The sequence below is a fragment of the Myodes glareolus genome, chromosome 5 (assembly GCF_982192425.1).
Source record: "Myodes glareolus chromosome 5, mMyoGla1.1, whole genome shotgun sequence".
NCBI lineage: Eukaryota > Metazoa > Chordata > Mammalia > Rodentia > Cricetidae > Myodes > Myodes glareolus.
The window spans coordinates 2,854,962-2,879,015 of NC_142030.1; the positions used below are offsets into that span (position 1 = coordinate 2,854,962).

Below are 24,054 nucleotides of genomic sequence, written 5' to 3' on the forward strand. Positions count from 1 at the left end.
ATGAAAGTGGCCCCCACAGGTTCAGATATTTGAATGCTTGTTCCTCGGTTGTACTTGGGAAGGTGCTGTACACCCCCAGGACAGCTGTCAGCACCAGGGTTAAAGTTCCTGTTCTGGCTCTAGAACATTACTGATGGGGGAGCCAGCCTCCCGTCAGCACCAGGGTAGCAAAGTGACCTCAGAGCAGTGAGGGCTTAGGAAAATTCCTTATCTATCCGAGAGCTAGACCTTTTCTATCTGAGGGGGAAAGTCAGGAATCACATGCTTTCTGATGGTAACTTTACCTTTTACTTCATCTTAAATAATCCTCTCTCAGAATCTCTCTGTCTCTACACAGCTATATTCTTTAATACAGCAACATGTCTCTCTTCACATACATACATCTCTCTCCTACACGGCTATGCATCTCTATACACAGTTACATCCATTTTCACACGGCTGCACATCTTTCTTTAAGTACATTTCTCTTCTAATCTCTTCTATCCAGCTTTACCTCCCTTGCCTCCACACAGTTACAAATCTCCACACAGCTGTAATCTCATGTACACAGCTCTCTCACCATGCATACTACATACAGTTCCTAGGGAGTACAGCTTCTCTATATAACAGCAGCTCTTTCACACAGCTCTCTCTCTCTCTCTCTCTCTCTCTCTCTCTCTCTCTCTCTCTCTCTCTGTCTCTCTCTCTCATACACACACACACACACACACATATCATTCATTCAGTCTTTACTCACTCTCTCTCACTCATTCACTCTCTCACACTTCTCCCTCTGCCCATTCGACTGCATGTTTCACTCAGCACACAGGCACACACACACACACACACTGCACGCACACTGCACACACTCTACACTCACTGCACACACATACTGCACACACTGCACACACACATACTGCACACACTGCACACACACATACTGCACACACTGCACACATACATACTGCACACACATTGCAATTCAAGACATAAAAATAACAGATAATAGGACCTTGAGTGGTAGGAAGCATGTGCAGAAAGCCCATTACTGCTGAGGTTGATGTCTGCCAAAGTTGCCTCAAGCCTGACCTTGAACCAGCAACAAACACCTGGAAAAATGATCTGCTGTTGGCTTTAGGGGCAACCAGGTATTCATCTCCAGGGCCAACCAGTTCACTTTGAATATGTTCTGAAGTCTAAAATTAGCGGTCTTTGTGACTGAAAGTATTATTACTCCCTTATGTCAGTCTGAATAATGAAAGATATCCTAGTATTCTTTCTCTTCATCAAAATTATACAGCTTAAGAAGAAATCCTCTTCCTGATCTTCCACAGCTGTATGTGTGCCCAATAGATGGAATATTCACGTGAGATAAACACACAAGCTGTGGGAAACACCCATAGCTGTTATTAGGGGAGGGATGCGGTGGCTCATGAGAGCAATTACAGATGATCATTTACAGTCAGTAACTCCACAGCTTTGCCTAGTGAGGCTCCCCATCAGGGAGTAATACGTCTGGTGGGTCGACTTATTAAATACTAGTTGTCACCTGCTGTATACTCCCATGAAAACTCTCAGCAGGATGGATTAAGAGGGGCGACCTTGTTGGAGGAAATCTGATAGTCGAAGCAGGCTTTGGAGTTCCCGAAGCCCATGCCATTCCCAGTGAGCTGTCTGTGCCTGGTGCTGTGGGTCAGGGTGTAAGCTCTTGGCTATTGCTTTAGCAGGTTGCTTCCCTGCCTGCTCCATGGTCTGCCTTGATGCTCAAAGACTCTAACTCTCTGAAGCTGAAGCCACAAATAAACCCTGTATTTTATAAGTTGCATTGGTCATGGTGTCTTAGCACAGCATTAGGAAAGTAAAACAGCTTGGAAGAATGAAGCATTCCGTTTTAAAAGAATACTTTGGAAAATTGGTTTGGGAACTGCTGCTTACCTAGCAGGTTCTGCATTGGATGTCTGTGATAAGCTGTGTTCTAGGGACATGTAACTGTGAATGTATCATTTCCTAAACACTTGGACAACTTGGCTTGTGGACTGGGACACTCTGATGGGAGTCTTCAGCAGCCAAAGCCTAGCAGCTTTGTAACTGGTAAAGAAAGCTGTTTATTGAAGTTTCATTTGTTGCCTATGACCTTTGGCAAGGTCATTTGGAGACAAAAGTCTCTTACAATTTACTATTGTGCTTGCCAGGACCTTTGCTTCTGTTATAGATCCAGTCCTCACAGGCATCTCGCAGAGGGTTATCACTGTAATTTCTGTGTTATAGATGAGGAGATTGGACAGTGTATCTGATCCCTAGCTCATCAGACAAGCTGAGGTTCCCCCAGATCAGAAGACAAGTTGAGGGTCTCACCATACCCACTTTCTAGACTCTTTAAATTGGGCACTGTTTCTTTAAAAAAAAAAAAAAGAAAGAAACACCTTTTTTTTTATTTTAGCAATAAATACAACACAATACAGTTACTTCCAGCACTATACGTTGGTGGATTTGGGCACATACTGCCCTGTCTGGACCCTGCATCCATCGGGAGATGGACGGTCAGTCTAGATGTGCTCCTGTGCAGAGTTCTGTGCTTCTCCTCTTTGTCATTCCCTTTGAGTCCCCTCTGCTTTCACCTGGAACTTGGCTGTGCCTGATACCTTGGTCTTCTGCCGCAGTCTTTCTGTTGCTAGTCTGGGTCCTTCCTGTATGATTTAAGCATGAGTCTGGACTGTGGGGTTCCTTAGCTAGTTAGCTGTGCTCTGGAGTTTTTCCTCATCCTCTCTAGCTCAAAGGGGGCCCTTTCTTTCCATTGCTGTGGCCAGAAGGACAGGATTCCTGTGTCTGCCTCATCTCACTGTGCCATGATTGGCACCTGCTCTCTAAACACCAAAGGGGGAAGGTCAGAAAATCACTGCTAAATCTCCTCAAAATTTGGTTTTTCCAAAACCTGCTGACTGTACTTTTTTATTGCTCAGGTACTTGTTTGCATATTTTGTTTTAGTGTTGTGGGGGTTCAAATCACCTTTCTTTACAGTAAATGTGACATGGGGTCATTCTTTTGAGTACAGTGTATGGTGAATAGCAGAATTAGAACTTCCTACTTAATTTTAGTTATGTGTGATTGTACGTGTGTGTGAGTATGTGGGTGTGTGAGAGAGTGCATGTGTATCTGTATGTATGTGTGTGTCTGTGAGTGTCAGTGTGAATGTGGGTGCATGTGTCTATGTAGATAAACATGCACATGTGTAAAATACTATGCTTGTTCTGAGCAGTCTGCGCTATGTTCTGCTATGGTACGGTTTGTGAGCCAGGAAAGGGGCTGGAGATTTAAACACAGACACAGATAGACAGAGACACGGGGACTCTGGTCATCCTTGAAACAAGAATGCCAACTTTATTGTGCTCCAGGGAAGCTTATATAGGGATCCTTAACTGATAGCCATGCCCCAGCTCTTGGGATTTCTAGCTGTAAACCCACCAGAATTCATTCCCCTGCCATCAGGAACTCCTGAGGGTCTCGTGCTCAGAGCAGCTGCAGACACAGGAAAACAAGCTGTTTCACTCCGCAGGCGAAGGGTCTGAGGCAGGCAAAGAAAGTCAAGGGGCCAGGGGTCTGCACCCCAACATCCATGTATGTCCTTGTGTGTGTTGGAGACCAGAAGTTAACCTTGGTGTCATTCTTAGGAATGTTCACTTATGTTTTGAGATAGAGTCTCTCATTAACCTGAAGCTCTCCAATTGGTCTAGGTTGGGTAGTCAGCAAGCCCCAGTGAGTCCTCTGTCTCTTCCTCCCGAGTATTGGGATACAGACATAAACTATGATGTTATATGTTTGTGTGCTCTAGGAATTGAACTCAGGTCTTCACACTTTCACAGTGAGCCTTTTTTTTCTGACTGGTTATCTTATTTAGAGTCACTATTGCTGCGATGAAAAACTATGATCAAAAATAAAGTTGGGTAAAGGTTTATTTGGCTGATACTTCCACACTGTAGTTCCTCACTGAAGGCAGTCAGGACAGGAACTCAGACATGGCAGAACCTGGAGGCAGAAGCTGATACAGAGGCAGTGGAGAGTTGCTTACTGGCTTGCTCCTCCTTGTTCAGCCTTCTTTCTTATAGAACCCAAGACCACCTGCCCAAGGATGACACCACCCACAATGGACTGGGCCCTTTCATATCAGTCAGTCATTAAGAAAATGCTGGCCAGTGTTGGTGGCATACACATTCAGCCCCAGTCCTGAGGAGGCAGAGGCAGAGGCAGAGGCAGAGGCAGAGGCAGAGGCAGAGGCAGATGGATCTCTGTGAATTTAAGACCAGCATGGTATGTACAGTGAGTTCCAGGACAGCTAGGGCTACACAGAGAAACCCTATCTCAAAAACTAGGAGAGATGGGGGGGGGGAGGGAGGGAGAGAGGGAGAGAGGGAGAGAGGGAGAGAGGGAGAGAGAGAGAGAGAGAGAGAGAGAGAGAGAGAGAGAGAGAGAGAGAGAGAGAGAAAGTGCCTTATTTTAACTTCTGTCTCTGGGCTCTGTCTCCAGACATGTTTGGCTATTTTCACTAGAGTATTTGTTGACTGAGCAACGGGACTTGAAAGCCTATTTGTGAAATCTCTTGCACATAACTATCCATGGTAAGACACTAAAAAGAAAAGCCCCCCACACACACTTGTTCCCCAGCCTGGTCTCTGACTTTGGTGGTGATATTCGGGTTCATCCTTTCCTGGCCTCTGAAGGCTGTTCTGCACTGTGTGATCTGCCTTCTTCTCTTAGCTCTGATCAGGAGGCTGTGAACACAACCCTGAGCCCTGGGGTCAATAGTCAGGAAAGATAAAAGCACCAAGATACGAAGGCTTGAATCCTGTTGGTTTTTTCCTTTTATGGGAAGAGTAATAGCTCTAGCGAGTAACAAATGTGTTTCTCTGAAATATGTAGAATCTAATGAGGAACATTTCAAAGCAGCAGAAAAGAAAGAAGAATGACCTGTGATCTCAGAGCCCAGACAACCACTTCCCGCCTGCTCTTTGCTGGCATGTCTTGCAGAAAGGCATCTTTATCTTCAATTTACAAATTTTTGATAATACCAACTGTGGACCGTAAAGATTATTATGAGCCCAAACTCTAAATGAAATGTCTTGTTGAATATTTAAAATAACGCTGCGGAATTTAATAACAAGCTGACCATATCTGCACATCTCCAGTTTACTCATTATTTCTAAAACAAAAGAAAATGTAATATCCCAGTTATTCCAATTTGTAGTAAAATTATATACCCTCATAATGGACTAAAGTAATGGATGATTTCTTCTTAGCTTTCTAAGACTGTCATGGCAGACCTGGATAATTAGGATTTAGACAATAGCCCCGACGGCCGCAAGGCTGCCACCAAAACACCGGGAAGGACTGCTGTCACTGAGAGTCTGGGTAGATCCTTCTCATTCTTCCAAGTATGGTGGTAACTGTCTTTCTATCCTTAGTGTCAGCCCTAGCAGTGGCTGTCTGTCCTCCATGCTAGCCTTAGTGGTATCTGTCTGTCCTTGGTGTCAGCCCTAGCAGTGGCTGTCTGTCCTCCATGCTAGCCTTAGTGGTATCTGTCTGTCCTTGGTGTCAGCCCTACAGTGGCTGTCTGTCCTCCATGCTAGCCTTAGTGGTATTGTCTGTCCTTGGTGTCAGCCCTAGCAGTGGCTGTCTGTCCTCCATGCTAGCCTTAGTGGTATCTGTCTGTCCTTGGTGTCAGCCCTACAGTGGCTGTCTGTCCTCCATACTAGCCTTGATGGTATCTGTCCACCCTTGATGGCCTCTGACTTGTCTCATCACATGCCACTCTCCCTGTCTTTCTGTCTGTGTCTGTTTTTCCTTCTCTCAGAGCATGGCCGACTTCTTGGATTTAGTGCCTTTGCTAGTGGAGATTGACTCAGCCTGATTCCTTCTGAGGGAGCCCTCCCCCCAGTCACATTCTGAGACAGGGGCCCTAGACCTGTCCCTTCCTACTCTTGCCCTACCCACTGGGACCATTTTCTTCTGTCCGGGGAGATGATCAGTATCTGTGAGAGGCACATCTTGTAGACATCCTTGCACAGCGCTGTGACCACCTTCTTGGCCCTCTATCCTCACCACCAAAGGACTTCTCCCCTCTGATGTTCTCTACATCCCTAACCCGGTATGTCTATAAATAACAGTTAGAGCCTGGCTGTGTCTGAAGGCCTCTCTCTGGTGTTTACAAGAACACAAGTTTGGGGACAAATATGGGAGGAAGCAGAAGTTAAATTTAACTCAGTTATTGGGATCTGCTAGGCATGGGCACTGGTCCAGTTCCCTGTTCCTGTAGCATCATTTATTTTTTGTGTTTTGCAACTTGTCCTGCCGAATTTTCAGTTTCAGGTAAGTCGGGTCTCATGGTAGGCGGACTTCCACGGGGTGTTAAATCTCACGGCGACTAAAGGAAGACTTGTAGTTCTTGTTGATTTTGCTTCTTGACTGCTGACTGCTTCCAAGCCCAGCTTTCCTTCCTGTGTCCCACCTCTGGGCAGGTGACTCAAAGGAACTTTGCTCCTCCATCCCTCCTCACCTACTCTCCCAACACTTTCCATGTGTGCACAGACACACACACAACACACACCACACACACACACACACACACACACACACACACACACACACACACACACACACTGGCCTTGAAAACCCTGTCAGCTCACAGCCCCAGGGCAGAGGCGGCCTCTCGCTCCTCCCTCATCTCAAGAGGGGACAGCAGGGCTACAGGACAACAGGGGCACAACAGCTGTTCAGGCTGGTTTTTCTGGGTGACTCATCCCGTCCATCTCAACATCACGCCGCCAGCACGTGCTTCTGCCAGGGAGCTGAAGCCATGGATGCATTATCCAGGCCGCCGTCCCTCTGTCTTAGGAGTCTTTGCCTCTCTTTCTTCTGCCACCACCCATCTCTGGACTCGGTAGTCATTGGCTGAAGTCCGAAGCCTTGCCCTCAGTATTCAGCCTGCTTATCCAGTGCTATTTGGTTGTCAATCCCCAGAGTCCAAATCTACGCTCACTCTGTGTCAAAGCTGACCGATTTTGTAGCTCTGTACATGCATTTTCAGCCTCTCCACAGAGAAATTAGTGGCAGTGTGTGTGGTATGCATGATGATACAGAATGCAGGATTAATCTGAAGACTGCACAGAGGCATAAGCTTGCATTATGCAAAATGCAAGTGCAGGTTGTATTAGGCACGTTGGGATTAACATGCCTACATATAGGAATTGCAGGAAATTTGAAGTACAATTCAAGTGACACCAGGATGGAGGCTTTGGAAAAAAAGTCCATTCTAAGTATAATAATCTTATAATTTATTCAGGCTCAGACATCCAGAATTGTTTGATTTCATGTTAAATGACCCAGTTGGTGTATATGAAAACAGCTTCCTGTAATTTGAAGCCCTGGAGTCGGCCCAAGTGTATAGTGCTGGCTCCACAAATGCTTAAGGAGGGTAAAAGGGACAAATGCAATATTGTGTATATTTGGCTGTATATTAACTCTCGTATGTAAGCAAAAGGGCTGTGCTTGAATACATGGCTGTCTTCAGTTTGGGATCTTGTCTGGATTCCTACGCAGGCACCCTTTCCTCCTTGAGTTTAAGATCTGAAATAAGGAGTCTTTCAGGAGTCCTGGCATAAAAACACCTCAAAACAAACCCTAGCTCCGTATCACCCCTAGAAGCCCATGCTGCAATCCTCAGGGGCTGAGGTAGCAGGCTAGAACGTTCACGGCCAGCATGAGCCTCAACGTCATGGGATCTGGTCTCAAAACCACACTGCCCTGGATGGAGATCAGTGGCAGAGTACTTGTCTCGCATCTACAACCCTGGGCCACTCCCCAGCATCAGGGAAAGGAGGGAATGACTGGGAATACAGAAGGTAAGCTGGTTAGGCCTGGAGGCTGAGTGGGTCAGTCAGGGTAGCTGCAGTGCTGACAGCAAAGACAGCAAATACTGGAGCCAAGCATTGCTGTGGCCGAGGTAGAGTGGATTATAAATTCAAGGAAACAAAAGGCTCAACCAATGTCTGTCCATAGCCAGTTCACAATAAGGGCTCAGGGAACCTTAGTGTAAATCTACCCCAGGGCGTTTCTTCCTCCTGGCTCCTCATCCTAGACACTCTGCTGAAGCATGCATTGGTAAGCTCCCACGAAAGGGTTGAGCCGTCTGTGCATTCCAGGGTTTAACAGAAAGGAGCAAAATATCCTTTTTTTTATTGAAGGAACAAATACAGGGCCTTGGGAACAGCTCAGGGGTAAGAGTACTTGCTGAGTGAACATGAGTTTAGAGACTGTGTAAAAGCCAGGCGTGACCACAGAGCTGTATAATCCCAGGACTGGGGACTGGGGGAAGCTGAAAAAGGAGGGTCCCTCCAGACGGCCAGCCTAGCTGAAAAGCGGAGTTTCAGGCTCAGTGGGACATCCCCATCTGGAGGGAGAAAGGCAAGGCATGATGGAACATGTGTTATTTGCTGCTGTGATAGAACATTCCGGCCAAGACGACTTGTAGAAGAAAGTGTTTGTTTGCAGCTTATGGTTCTGGAGGGATGAGTCCATCTCCATCAGATGGATCGCAGGCAGGCTGGCAGCAGGCAGGCGCTGGAGCAGCAGCTGAGAACTCGCATCGTGAGATCCACAAACAAGAAGCAGAGAGAATAAACTTGAAATGGTACCAGCCTTTAAAAACTGCAAAGCCCCTTCCCAGTGACACACCTCCTCCAGTAAGGCCACACCTCCTAATCCTCCCCAAATAGCCACCAGCTGGGAACCAAGTATTCAAATGCCTGAGACCTATGGGGGTCACTCACTCAAACCATCACAGAGCAGGATACACAGTGTCCTCTGGCCTCCACATACATGCAAATGGGTACATGTATCCCCTTCACACACCTGTGAACGTGCTTGTACACACACACATACACGTGTGCATGCACACGCAAATGGACACACACAAGCACACATGTGTGCGCACATATTCCCACATATACACACATAAGGCAAATGTAACACAGGGGTATTTGACTCGTGGCTTTGTAATTTAGCAACTATAAATACGTTTAAGGGGATTTATATACAACTCAAGATCTTATCAGAACACCTGGAAGTTCTTGGGTGTCGGTGTCTTCAATCTCTTTCCAGAGTAGCTGGAGAGTCACAAATAGTTCCCACTTTCACAAGATAAGCTGTTGAACCCTCCCCTCCTATGAGCAGTGGAGATGAAGGGAGGAGCCAGGGTTGGTGAACCCTGACAGTACAGTCTGGGCACTTCCGTGGCCTTAGAGCATTACCCCCTCCCTCTACTTTGTCTGAGTGGATCAAATACAATTTTTACACGTCCTCAGATTAAATGCAGAAGGAAAAAGAAAAAAAATCACCAGCCACATGAAATCTACTGACAGATGCTGTCTTGGAAATCCCAGGGTGGTCGTCAGCTACACAGTCTCACCCCTGGAGAGAGAGAAACAGCCCTTCAGGGAGTCTGGTGTGATGTGGTTGAAACAGATGCACTGACCATGAGACAGAAAGGGGATGTGTTGACGGTCACTCCTCCAGTTGATTCTCCATGAAACCTGAGCCCTTGGGGTCTGGATGCCTCTGTACACGGAAGTCTCCGTCTCTCCAGACTCGGCAGCGATCGCCTCTTCTCACCCATCCTCCCCGCTACCGTGGAAACACTGGTCAGCCTCTGTTTATTGTTGGACATAGTTAGATGATGTTGTAGTTTCTTTTTCCATTACAGTGATAAAATAATCTGACAGAAGCAACTTAAGGGGAAGATAGGGGTGTATATCGTATTGATCACAACGATCGTAGTTCAAGATATAGCCCATCGTGGGCCAGGAAGGCAAGGCAGTAGGCGCCTAAAGCAGCTGCCGCTCTATAATCAGAAACAGAACTGTAGGTTCATGTTGCGCTAGGCCCCCTTTCTCCACTATCCTGTCCAAGATCCCAACCAGGAGTAGTCTCATCCACCAGGGCGGGGTCTGGGAGTAACAGGGTGGGAGGTTGTCTTTGTACCTCAATTATGCCAATCAAGATAACACCCCACAGACATGCCCAGAGGCCCATCTCATAAGTGATTCTAGATTTTGTCAGGGTGACAGTTAATAGATGACCTAATCTGTGAAAACAGAGGGCATGCTGGGTATATCAAGCAGGAGAGATTTAATACACGGAAATGCACAAGGACTAGAAAACGGGAAGTTGGCAGGAACACTTGGGAACATAGACTCTGCTGACTATAATGAAGAGTGCTCACCTCAGGGCTGGGGGACAAGGCAGATAGGGGGCTGAAAGAAGAGGTTCTCAGAGCTCACACCTTCTGGGGGCACCTCCCCTTTGCTTCACCAGTTTTCTGGGGGTGCTGCAGACCCCAGGAAGAGAGTGCTGATGAGGCTGGGGGTCTCCTGCTGTCTTCTGCACTCACAGTTTGAAACAAGAAGCCCATTCTTCCCCTTCCTCCTCACAGTGGGTATTGCTCAGGGTAGAGAAGCAAAACTGCTTAGTGACATGGCCGGGACCATCAGCATAGGCGCGTGGAGAATCTGGTTCTCACGGTCAATAAAGCAGGCTCTTCAACTTGCTCCTGGTGGAGGGCTTGCGAGGCAGAAACGGGAACCCAGAGAATGGGTTAGTGGATTCACGACAGGGGTGTGGCAGAGGCCAAGTAACATAACCCTGCCTTCATGCACTGTAGCCACAGACTATCTCTGACCTGAAAGAGGACCTCGTGTGCAGAGCTAGGGGAGGGACTGGACGATCTCGGGGCAAAATTTTGCTTGTCCTTCAGTCAGTACTAAGCGGTTTGTCAGTGGAAGGGATGGATAGATGGGAGAGAGGATGAGAGGGGAGAGGAGTGACAGGGAGAGGCAGAGAGAAGGGGTGGCAAGGAAGGGAGAAGAGAGTGAGCGAATGCAGCCTTTCCCTAGCTGGGCAGCCTGAGGGCCTGTGGAATAAAAACCACAGCATACGGTCTTCCCAGCTCAACTCATGTGACCCCCTTGCTGAGTAAATGATGCTGTAGTTTGTTTTGATTTGCTCGCTTAATAAATAATTAGAAGCAGCAGAGCCCCAGCCGCTCTGGAGGGCAGATGTACTGCTGGCCATATGCTTTGCACATGTGTTCCAGCTGCGTCCACCCACAGCCCTGTGCCCGGCATCGTAACCATTCCCGACAGAGCAGAGAGCCCTAGACCTGCCTCGTCTGTGGCAGTCCCTCCGACTCAGGGCCTTGGCCTTTGTCTTCTGGGGTGGGCAGCTGCAGAACACCCTTCATGGTGAATGTAGTCATGACTTCACACCCACGGGTCTGTTAAGGGAACAGCTTCAGCCTGGAGACGAATGGAGAAAGGGTGGGAACAGAGCATTCCCAGGACAAGGAAATTAAATCAAGGAGAAGATACCCAACTTTAGTGTTTCTTTCCACCACCCTGATGCTGGTGGTGGCCCAGGAGGACGCACACAGCCTAAGCAGGGCTCTGTGGCTGAGCCATGTCTCTAACCCCTGCAACTTCACTCTCCATTTAAGGTTGGCAGGATGCCGCCTTCCCTCCCAGAGCAAGAAGCTTGGAGGAGCTGTGAATGGTGATGCAGAAATTGCACTTCCAGTCATTCAAATGTGAGTTCACACGTGTGATGTGAAAGGTGAGGGAGGACATTTGTCTGTCCTAGCAAAGGGAGAGGAACGCAGGACTACCGGAAGCCACCACAGCACAGGAGGCACACCCGCTAGAGGAGCTGATCTTGGCTATGAGAAAGCATGAAGTCACATTATATGCATATGTTACTTAGTTTTCAGCTGCTGAGATGCAACTTGGTGAAGAAAGAGGTAACTGGCTTCTGGCTCTGGAGGGACAGAGTCCATCATGGTGGGGATATCATGGTAGCTATCAGGGGAAAACCATGGTGGCAGAAGCAGGACACTGGCCGTTCACATTTTCACCCACACACAGGAAACCCAGAGAGAATCCAGGGGACAGGATGAGGCTCTACACCTTCAAAGCCCACCCCCACTGTCAACTTCCTCCTAACCTCCCCAACCTCCCCAGACACTACCCCACACTGGGGACCAAGTGTTCAGATACATGAGACGGCAGGGAGCCTTTTTCCTTCAGACCACCACACAATGGTCATTTATGAAAATGGCCAAGATGTGGAACCATTAAAAAAATGAAGAGACAGTGTGGTATTTGCATGTAAACCTAGCATATATTTCAGTTTATTTTCGGTGTTGCAGTGGAGACGCCTCTGGGGACTATCAGCCCAGAAGAGAAACACAGTCACTCTATCAAGCCTGAAGACCTCCTACCTTAACTCACAAGCTCCAGGCTGCTTCCCTCCACTCTGCTCCGCATCCAGGCCTCTCTGCCTGTGGCCAGTGGCTCTAGTGTGGATTTCCAACAGGGCAGCCGTGGTCAGGAAGGCTGGAGTTCCCTCAGTGTCTGCCCTGCAGAGGGCCCTAGTGGATCCAAAAGTCCAGCTTACCCATCTGTTAGAGCTGCTGGAAGGATCCTTGGAATGGGAAGTGTATATACATACCAGCTGGAGTCCAGTATCCAGTGGCATGTGCCTGCTGTCCCCAGCAGACCTACCCTTGGGGCCATCAGACAGAGCATGGAAGCAAAGGGGAACACGCTGTTCTTCCGAGGGAGGCCTTTTAGATGCGTGAACATCTTCCTGTGTCATCCAAGAGCTGAGAAAGGCATGAGTCACCTCGCACACATCAACCCTGAGACTCCGCCTTCTGACGCAGTCACAGCTTGCGGGGGCACCACCTGCTTTCTGACACAGGACTCCTGTCCAGCCTGAGCCTGGACCCGTAGCCGTATGTTTGTAACTGGACTTGTCCTCTACCTCCCCAGGGCGGAAGAATGACTTGAGGACTTTGTGTCACAGGGAGGCGTCAGCCTATTGTGTGATATTTTACTCTTTTGGCTTTTTGAGGGGCCCACCACCCAGCTCCCAATTAATCACATGGAGGCAGATGGCTTATTATTACTTAAGAATGCCCAGCCTTCGCTTGGCTTGCTTCTTGTCAGCTTTTCTTATCTTGAATTATCCCAGCTACCTTTTGCCTCTGGGCTTTTATCTTTCTCTATTCTGTGTACCTTACTTTACTTCTTTCCCCGTCTTGCTGGGTAGCTGGGTGGCTGCCCCCTGATGTCCGCCTCTCCTGGTTCTCTTGCTCCTCCTTCCATTTATCCTCTCTGCCTGCCAGCCCCCCATCCTTGCTCCTGCCTTGCTATTGGCCGTTCATCTCTTCATTAGGACCATCAGGTGCTTCAGACAGGCACAGTGACACAGCTTCACAGATGCAGTGTGAACAAAAGCCACACACCTGAAAATAATATCCCCCAACATCAGCCAGCGCCCCTTACTTGCCCACCGCGGGAGACAGACTTCTGTGTTCCCCTTCCTATTGAGAGACGTCTACATTGCCTGAAGGCTGCGTAATGAGGACCAGGATGCTCGCTTTTCATTGGTGGGGGGGGCTAAGAGGTTGCCTGTGACCCACTGGCCCTGGTTCTGCCTTCTGGAGTGACATAGAATAAGTCTGATTCCCTTTCCTGGTGACCTTGTGACCTTTTTCCATGTGGGATGTTGACTTGTCACACACCTACTTGGAGGGTCCTTCCAGGCCTACCAGTGTCGTGCCTGTGAACTGTCTCAGTCAGCACGCCTCAGAATTCTCGGCCTGGATGCTCTGTTCATATGCCTCGTCTCACCCCCATGTTAAGTTGAATGCCCCTCCCAGTCCTCATTTCCCAAGATGACAGCAGCAATGGCCTTGGCTCCTGTCCTGGTCCAGTGATTGTGTTCCTCTATGATTCCACAGGCTCTGTGGCCTGAGATTCTGGCGGAAGTGGGTCCCTAGGGAAGGGCGCCCATGGCAACTGAAAACCCTGTGACTGTCAGCAGAGCCCTGGCTCTCCAGGGTGTGTGACTTTCATAGGAGGACCCTGCAGGGTCCCTTCGTCTTCACAGGACAGTGACATAAGAACCCTTGCCCCATCCCTAGTGAGTCTGGATGCACTTTGAGTAGAGAGAGGGCCTGGGTCATGGCCTGTTCTGCTTCCCCAAACCTTTGCCCGGTCTCAGCACCCTGGAGCATGAGCCGCCTGCAGCCCTTTGACCAGCAGTGAGAGGACAGTCAGGCTGGGGACACTGTCCTCACCAGCACATTCCCAGAGCCTGGACTTTGTTCTTGCCTCTGCCTCTCCCATCCTCCTGCTCCAGGAGCTGAAGCTGAGAAGTCTGTCTCAAACACCATGTGTAGATGTGGAACCCACATTCTTCTGGGACTCCTTCTGAGACAGCAAAAGGCAGCCTCAGTTCTAATCTGCACTGATGGTTGGCTCAGTACCCTCCAAGGAACACCACAGTCAGCCTGTGTCACTGGCCCAGTGGTGGGAGTGGGCACGAGAGAGCGGTGATGGTGCTGCCAAGCCCATTGCACTAGAAGTGGTGGCCGCTGGAAGGGGGAGTTCTCCCTTTGTGAACCCCAGCTTTAAACTCTGTCCTGTTCCACAGTGTGCCTGTCAGCAAATCAGACTTCTGAAGAGTCAGTCAGTGGGCTGGCGAAGTGGGAACACAGTGGTTTTGACAGCAGGCAGGAACACCTCCTTCCTTGCCCCGGTGGCTCCCTCGGTTCCCAGCCCACTGTGGTGCTGAGAGCTCCAGGAAGCAGCTCCTGCTGTCGGGAGCCTGCGTTGGTTCTGATTGTTCCAGAATTCAAGCTGAGTGTGTTGGAATCTTTATTATAACAGCTGTGCTAGGCATGGAACACACCAGATACACTTGTCCACTCTCCCCTTCCCAGATGTGCACATGGTTCCAACAGTGCTTCCCTTCCTTGCTAGAGCCTTCCAGAGGATTTGCTGACATCAGCGACAGTGGTGGGTACAGGGGGCACACATCTCTAACCTGCCGTCATTCGTGTGTCCAGGGAGTCATGATAAGCATAAACCAGGTTTCTTCCTCCCATCACACCAACAAGTGCAGATGATGCCCAGGCATTTCTGCTTACTGACTACATCCTACCGTCTGGGAAACAGAAGCCAAACAGATAGATGATGTGTGGGTGTGGCTTGGGCCCTTTGTATTCTTAGTTAGCTCGAGGAGGGCCATGCAGTATTATAAATGAGAACTGAAAGGTAGCAGGTTGTATCTGCGTTTCTTCAGGTTCACTGTTCATTCGCCATGTGAGTCCTGGGAAGAAGAAAGGGGGTTCCTCACCTTCGGGCAAGTGCAGCCTCTGCCTGCAGTGTGTGCCTGTGGATGTGGAGAGCACATATGGATGCTGGGGACAGATAGACTGGCCAGCAAGCCCCAGGGATCCTATTGCCTGTCCCACAGACATAGACCCCAGGGCTGAAGATATCACTCAAGTCCTTATAATTGCAAAGCAGACATTTTCCCCACAAAGCCATCCCCTCAGTTCCCCTCTATGGGGTCCTTCTGAGAATTCAGCTCTGATTTCTGTGCTCAATCTCAGTCAAAATATATATCAAATGAGTAATTCTAGAAATAATTCATAAATTTACAGCTGTGAATCTGTCTGAGAACCACGATGAAATATCACATCATACTACCCCATCCCACCCTTCGTATAAATCACTCCTCCGGCCAGTATGCCCACACTATGTTACTGCCACCAGTTCAGGGAGCCAGACTTGTATAAAAAGGCACCCTCCTCCTGACCTACCAATCAGCAATAGCCTACTGCTATACTGCACGCCCATGTCATTCACCTCCTTCATCTTATCACGTAAGCCTTGTAGCATCTGCCATCATCCAAAGATGAAGGGTGGTCACAGAACAACAGGATACTAGCAGAGAGACCACAGTCACTGGATGTATTGTTGTTACACTGGTTTGATTTGCTATGGCTTGTTCATTTCTCATTGTGTTTGGCTTCGAGTTGAAGTATGGTGCAGCTACGTGATTAGAAGAAAGCCTGCTGCCTCAGGCATCCACCAGGGTCTTGATAGGTTTGCCTGAGGGTAGTGCGGCCCCTGTATAGATGTGGATGCACAAAACCCTGGACTCTCAGCTTGTGGCCTTTTCTGTCATTACGCACCTTTCCTTAACCCATATGCTAGGTGGGCAGCACCCACCATGTTACATAGCTTGATTATGAATTAACCATGAACCACAGTCTCTGAGGCGCATGAGCGGCCGAAGTGCAGGAGGAGAAACGGCTGGAAAGCCTGTGACTGGGCGGCCTTGGCCACAGAGTAGCAGAGTAGCAACAATGTTGCAGACAGTTTCCTGGGAGGCAGATGCCCCACCCTGGTGGCCCTGGAGAGAGAAAATGTGTTTGTTGGCTCCACCTCTGCGTTCCTGTCTGGATCAGGATGAGTGACTCTGGGCTGTTCTTCTTGCCCCCTCAATGTCACATGAAATAATTTTGCTTTATGGCAGTGAGCACTTCGGTACTCGCCTGCCACTTGTGTCGGGAACTGAGACAGGAAGAGAAATGCACCAGGGTTGGCTTCATCAGGATGTGAAATTGACTGTGAACAAGGTGATTTATACAGGCTGCTGTGGGTGCTGTTTCAAACGGGCACACGACACCCTAGCAAGAAACGCTGCTGAGGATGACAGGGTGCTCCCTGAGGGGCCCGGTTCTGTCTTCTTGCTGGAGCTCCTGGGGTCAGGCCATAGCTGGAGTCAAATGGCTGTGACTTTGATGGTGTTGTGAAAGGGTCACCTGAGCCCCTGGGATGAGTCCTTCACATCTACAGGCAGAACCCAACACTAACGGAGGAACAGGACTTAGCACAGTTTCTCAGTCCCCTTTGTGGGGTGGTGAAGGCATCAGGAACAGGGGTGCCCAAGAGAGTTAGATGCTGTGGCTTCTGTGACCTCTTGTGAGTGACCTTGGCTACCTGGGGTCAGGGAATAGCATTAAGATTCAAAGCAGGCAAGAACAGGCTGGGAGACAGGGCCTGCTTTGAGCCCAGCTGCCTTAATCTGCGGCAAGGAGCGTTTCAGGGCCCGGCAGCCAAGTGCACTTAGAAGTGAATCTGCAAATCGGCTGAATGATCCTTATTCTTTCTGTGGCTCAGAGATAGGGTGCGTGCTTCCTGCTGAGACAGGCTGTGAGATTGGACAGAACTGGAAACAGATCTTGAGGGATGCCCACCTGTAGTCTACTGAAGAGCCGCTGTGGCAGAGGCCTTCCCTTCAGCATCCTGCAGAGTCTCTGGACAAGTATGGCCTTACACTCACAGCATCCATGCCCCAGAGAACCTGAGCCTTGCCTTCTCTGCAGCCCCCTCCCCTCTTCTGGCTTTAAATGTGACTCTGAGGGTACATGGGTGCAGCCTTCTTACCCTTGGGTTTCCATTGCAAACCCACAAGAATCATTTGGGGTTTTGTCTGTTTTTTTTGTTTGTTTGTTTTGCTTTTTTTTTTTTTCCTCATCAGAGGATGGGAAAGAGACAGGTAAGGCCTAAAAACCTGGGTTTTGGTCCGACATTATTCCTCAGACCTTACATCTGTTCCCCTGGGTGTTTGGAACGGGCTCAGCAGCTCACCGGCATTGATGCCTGGCCAACTTTGTACGTCTCATGTGCCTAGTCCCTGGATCAGTAGCCAGCCCTCTGCCGGGAAAAGGTTCCTGCCCCACAGCTTATTAAAGATCTAAATTTAGTCCAGGAGGAAGGGCCTTGGGCTCACGACCATTTGATGAATGGCTTGCAGGATCTGGCTGCTGCAACTGGGGTAAATAGGATTTAAGTGAAGCACCTTGCATCCCGCTCACCCCCACTCACCGGATCTGCACATTGTTAAATACAGCATGCTGTCGAGAGCTGCGCTTTCCATGAAAGCAGCTGTGCAAAGGGGCATTTGAATAATGGACGGCATGGTGATATTAAACCTCATGAGAAGTGCCGAGAGAGCCTAGGCAGGCGTTTGTGCTTCTGGGATGAGGCGAGAGCTAAGGAGAGAAGTGGCTTCCTCTGACTGGAGAGTGAGCAGCGCAGGCTGTGAAGATGCTGCTTCTGTGGTTGGCGGGTGTACAGATATTTAACACTGGTGTAGCCTCTATGTACCTGCTCCGTGAGCCCTGAGAGTTCTGCCTGGGGCTGGTCTCAGTGAGAGAGAATCTGCTGTGCCCCCAAATCCATCAACCCCCAAGACTCTGGAATCTTTCTTCACCATCTCCTAGAATCAACTCCTTATTCAGGTTTCCTATTGGCCAAACATATTTGAGCCAACCTGTTGGCAGAGGCTCTTTGTGGAGGGTGACTGCCTTGACCAGGACAGGCTGGGGCATTTGTTCCTGAAACCTCAGGGACTCTCCCAGCCGGAGGAAGGTGTATCAGGAGGCAGCAGACCTTGTTACCTTTGAACTTTGTGGTTCTTTTCTTTTCTCAGAATGGCTTTGAGTCTCATGATGAGACTCAATGGCTTCATGGAACCAGAAAGGGAGGGGCTATTAGCTATAAAAACCTTGAGTCCATCTTTGAGGGTCCCGTGTTGGTATTACTCAACCCTCAGGAGAACTGTCCACCAGGAAGTGGTAAGTGAGTACCAGGGAGCTTAGAGGGACAGTGGACAGAAGGTGCAGGGGCCTCTGGCTGGAAGGCTTGCTTGGGTGGATGGACATAAGCTAAGACACTTTTAGTTACAGATAATAGTGAATAATAGATTTTATAAAAAGAAATGAAAGGACAATGAGACATAGTTTCACCTACTCTAGATAGGATTAAATCTCACCTTCAAGCATGAGAATAAGCTTGGGGCCCTTTAGAGGCAGTGTAGTATGGAACAAGAATATCTATTTTTCCTGTGTGTGCTGTGTATGCATGTGTGTCTTTCTATGACATGCCTCTGTGTATGTGTGTATGTCTCTGTGTGTATGCGCATGTGGGGGCATGTGTGTATGTGTATGGTATGTGTAGTGTGTGTGTGCCTACGATATATCTCTGTATGCATCTCTGTGGTCTGTGCATGTGGAAGGGCATGTATGTACATGTATGGTGTGTGTATGTGGTATATCTCTGTGTGTGTGTGTTATACATACATGTGCAGATCCACATACCTGTACATGTTTAACCTTAGGGATCTCCCTCTAACTCACCCCATTTTGTTTTTTGGGACAGCATCCTCACTGAACCAGGAGCTAGCTATTTCGCCTGGTCTGGCTGGCTGATGACTCCCAGAAGCCACCTGTGTCTCCCCGGCACTGGGGTTGTGGAGGCATGCCACCACACCTGCCTCTTACGTGGGTGCTGGGGTTGACTCAGTTCCCCATGCTTGCACGGCAAGCCCTTTGCACATGACCCACCGAGCCATCTTCCCAGTTCCCAATGTTGTGTTTTACCCAGATCTGTAGCATAGTCCCTGAAAGCACATTCCCTTCACGAACTTCAATGTTTATTTTTCCTTTAAAAAGAGCGGCAGTTTATACCTCTGCATTGAAAGGATTACCTGAGTGTGTGATCTTGTAAACTTAGCAGAGCCTGTCATGTTTGTAAGCTTTGCACATGGACAGGACACATGGTGCTGTCGACCGAGAGGCTGGGCTGGAGGGCTGTATTCCTGCCCATCATGTTCACCTGCTGGCCCCTAGACTGTTTGCTTCTAGAAATGATCAATAGTGGGCTGTGGCGTTTAAGAGAGCAAGGTGACAACTGAAGTGTGACAACTGAAGTACTGAGAAGCATATAGCTCAGTGGGCCTTTGGTGGGGTGATTGACAGTCCCTGCATTCCCCAGCATGCAGCTCACCCACCTACCATGAGATGTGGATTGATTTCTCCATGGGATACTGATTTGTGCTGACTCAGCTACGTCAGCCTGTCCTCTGCTAAACTGCAGGGAGAAGAAGGAGCATCTGAGATGCCCTGGTGGAGGAAGGGAGGGCTCCAGGAGCCCAGAATTAGGTCCTGACACTTTCCAAAGAACCCTCCCTGGGAAGATGCAGGGATGAACCCTCAACCTCATCTAAAAACCAAACTGTTTCTTCACGTGCTCGGTTTGAGCTCCTTGGGATGTGCACAGCCAGGACATCGCAGCCCAATGCTGCCAGTCTGACTTGTAATATCAGATCGGTTTCATTAAAAACCATAGTGAAAAGCATCTGATCATATGTTCGTTGGGTGGATGTTTGCCTGCTATGTAGTAAACATTTGAAATCATTCTCACTATCAGACTATAAAACTTTTGCCTGGTGTGAAGGTGCAAACATACGATCCCAGCACTGGGGAGGCAGAGGCAGCAAGATCACAAGTTGGAGGCTAGCATGGGCCACACCATGCCTAGACCTTAGCTCAGAAGAGAAATGGGGGCAAGGATGGATGAAGAAATTAAAGAGACTGTTTCATTGCCCCAGGAGACATTTGTGGCTATGCTCCCTGCCCCAGCTCCTGGTAACCATGGATTGTTGCCATTGCAATAGGTTTGAAATTCATATAAATGGAATCATTTACTATATATTATTTTCCCAAGGGCTTCAGCCTCTTATTTTATTGTGGTAAATTTTACATAACTTAAAAATAAGGTTTCAGCTATGTTTAAATGTAGCTCAGGAACATTGAGAACATTTGCATTGCTTTGTAGCTGTCACCACCATCCACTCTCTAGAACTTTGTCTCCATCGAGTGCTTCTCATTCCTGTCTTCTTCACCTTGTCATCATGGGTCTTTGGACATAGAATCTTGCTATGTTTTAGTCTTTGTTAGGTTTTTATTGCTGTGAGCAGACATTACGACAACAGCAACTCTTATAAAGGAAAACATTTAGTTGGGGCTGGCTTATAGTTCGGAAGTTTAATCAGTTATCATCATGGTGGGAGGCATGGTGGCAGACATAGTGCTGGAGAGGTAGCTGAGAGTTCTACACCTGTATCAGCAGGGAGTAGGAGGAGAGAGTGACACTGGGCCTGGCTTGAGCATTTTAAATACCAAAGTCTAGCCCTGTGACACACTTCCTCCAAGGGATACCTACTCTAATAAGGCCACACCTCCTAACAGTACCACTTGCTATGGGCCTATGGAGGCCATTTTCATTCAAAGCACCACAATTGCCCAGGCTGTTTTCAAACTCTTAGCCTTAAATGATCCGACTCAGCTCCAATAGCTGGAATGACAGGCATGCAGTATTCTGAAGCCTTTACAACCTTTGTGCTCCTACAGTGTAGCTAGAGAACCAAGACTTTACAAAGGTATCATAGCCCAGATGGCAAATATCCTGACTGCTGTCTAGTAAGAGCAGGGGGATGCTTAGGGCCTGTGTCCCGTTACTGAGGACCCTTCCCTCTTACAGGTAGATTTCCCAGAGGTGGCCTTTGACAAACAGAGTCTTCAATCAAAGCTGTTCTAGGCCTATAACAGCTGTATAAGTGAAACAAACCCACATATTCATGCCTACAGGTGGCCTCAGGGCTCCATGTTGACCAAACACCCACTGACAAACACGCATAAAGTCCAGGTACTTCCTGTGTCTGAACCATCATCTTTCCATCCCTCTCGGCAACCCCCTGAGGAGCAGATATTGATTAGTACCTTGAAACTGTATCTTAACCAGAGTGAAGTGAATCGCAGGTCTCTAGGCTCATGGAACCCTCTGGAAGTGCCAGAATAATACCTAACTGTCTTGAGCAGTAGCTCCTCTTCTCCCAAATTCACATGTTCCTGGAATCTCTGGACACATCATCAGTTGGAAATACAGTCATTTCAGATGTAACTAGCAAAGAGTTGTAAAGCAATCATCCGGGCAGAGAGTCAGTGACTCACGTCCACATGAGAAGTGAGAACTCAGAAACAAGGGCAGGTGGCCACACAAAGATGGAGGCCATGATTAGAATGGTACAACTGAGAACCGCAGGAAGGCCAGGAACTGCTGGAAGCTGGAAGAACCAAGGAATAAGACTCGCCGGGAACCTCCAAAGGGAATGTGGTTCTGCCAACACCTTGATTTCAGAATTCTGGACTGAAAGACTATCAGAGATTGTATCTCAGCTGTTTCTGTGGGCATTAGTTACAGGCACCATTGATGACACATGCGCTAGCAGACACGGGGCGGGTCACCATGCTGATGCTGTCTGGAAGCCAGTCTACAGGCAAGGGTGGGAAGGAGACCAGGGTTCGATGTCCCTGTTGTCACACTGATCTTGCAGGAGATACACTTCTGTGTCCCTTACCCCGTCACCACTTCCTTTTCTCTAGTGCCTACCACATTCCTGTCACCATGCAGAGCCGTGTGACATTTCACTCAGCATTTACAAGTGTGATAGTTAGGATGTTTCTGTAATACTAGTCTAACCTTCGAGGTTCATGATGTTGTCAAGGCTGGGACGGCAGAGCCAGGGCCTGAACTTGAGCCCGCCACAGGGGCATAGATTCCACATTAATAAAAATGACAGCTAATGGCCAGGATCAGAACTCTTTCTCGCCCCTACCTCTACCCACTTGCCCTTGGACCTAAGCAGCGATCTTGTCACACGAGCCCTGTCCCTTGGTGGCCTGAGGTACTCTCACTTGTCCAGTGTGCCCCAGCTTAAATGGGCTTTGTACACTCTTCATTCTGTTACTTAGTGCTTAGGAGGATTGTAGTAAGCCCTACCGTGTGTGCCTGTCTTACCCGAGGTGGCATAGGAGCACCTTTAAGCCCTACTGTGCATGCTTGTCTCACCTGAGGTGGCATGGGCACACCTCTAAGCCCCACTGTGTGTGCTGTCTTACCTAAGTTGGCATGGGGGCACCTCTAACTCAGCACTGAATCTGTAGAGTTTGACTTCTGTATATGCTATATCACCTCCAGTTCTCTGACATTAATATTAAAGACACGGAAAGGTGAGGTATCCTAAGATGTGTGTTTTAGAAGGAGCTGCTAAAAGCTCTGAGGTCTGTTTGAAAAGATTTATTTATTTTTATTTACATGTATGAATGTTCTGTCTGCATATACATATGTGTGCTCTGTGTGTTCCTGGTATCACAGAGGCCAGAAGAAGGTATTTGAGCCCCTAAAACGGGATTCACAAACAGTTGTGAGCTGCCTTGTGGCTGCTAGGAACTGAACCCAGGTCCTCTGTAAGAGCAGCAAGTGCTCTTAATGGCTGAGTCACTTCTCCAACCCCAAACTCTGAGGTTTGTTTCCCCCCACATGATTTATTATTTATTTGGTTGTTTTCTGTTTATTTAATGTGTGTGTAGGTGTATGAGTGTATGTGTGTGTGTATGCATGTGTGTGTGTCTAAGTGCTTGTATGTGTACCACATACTGCAGTGACTATGGAGGCCAGAATAGGGCATTAAATTCCCTGGAACTGGAGTTAGAGGCAGCTAGGAGCCACCATAGAGTTACTAAGAACTGAACTCCCATCCCCTGTGAGAGCAGCAAGTGTTCTAACTGCTGAGCCATCTCTCCAGCCTAAGTTCTGAGTTTTGAAATTTGATATTTAATCTTTAATTTAATAATTCTATGCACTAAAATAATGGCGTTGTATTCAATGTGACAGCCAGTCTGCATCTGAGGACGAGTATGGGTTCCCACAAACCTGGCCTTTCTCCTGCTTATTTGCTTTGGTTTCCACAGGACATGCTCTTTAAAAGCACGCCCTATTTCTAAGTATGCTTGCCTCACGGTATGTATCCCCACTTCCAGGTGACCCTGGTGAGCACTCAGGATCCTGCCTGCTGGGTGCAGACAAAGCTGGCTTTCTGGCAGGCCTGCATTTCAGTAGTCCTCTCCTCAGGGGACAGTTTGTCTGTGAGGGAGGAGGGAAGGGCCTGCCCAGGCCGGCTAACCATTCTTCCTCTTTGCCTCTTCACACAGGCTGGCCGTGGGTGACCCTGTCTGTCCTGGGGTTCCTGTACTGTTATTCACATGTGGGTATCGCCTGGGCTCAGACATACACAGTTCTCTAATGCTACTGGCCCAGGTCAGCCTGGCTGTCAGCCTTCAAGGGACGTGGCATTTTGACTGAACCTCTTACTCTGAGACCATCCCTGAGGACACCTTCCATTCCGAGACCATCCCTGAGGACACCTTCCACCCCAGGACCATCCCTGAGGATGCCTTCCATTCCGAGACCATCCCTGAGGACGCCTTC

General features: G+C 48.6%; 1 protein-coding gene across 3 annotated transcripts in view; it reads left to right on the forward strand.

The window, feature by feature from the left end:
* The window catches only part of Hhat (hedgehog acyltransferase), a 247,720-nt gene extending 223,666 nt beyond the window's left edge, over positions 1–24,054 (forward strand). For all 3 annotated transcript variants that reach the window (XM_087906017.1, XM_087906016.1, XM_087906018.1), the window contains one exon: positions 23,778–24,054. In XM_087906017.1, the coding sequence (XP_087762143.1) occupies positions 23,778–23,869 (92 nt within the window). In that variant the 3' untranslated portion in view covers positions 23,870–24,054. The remainder of the gene's footprint in view (positions 1–23,777) is intronic.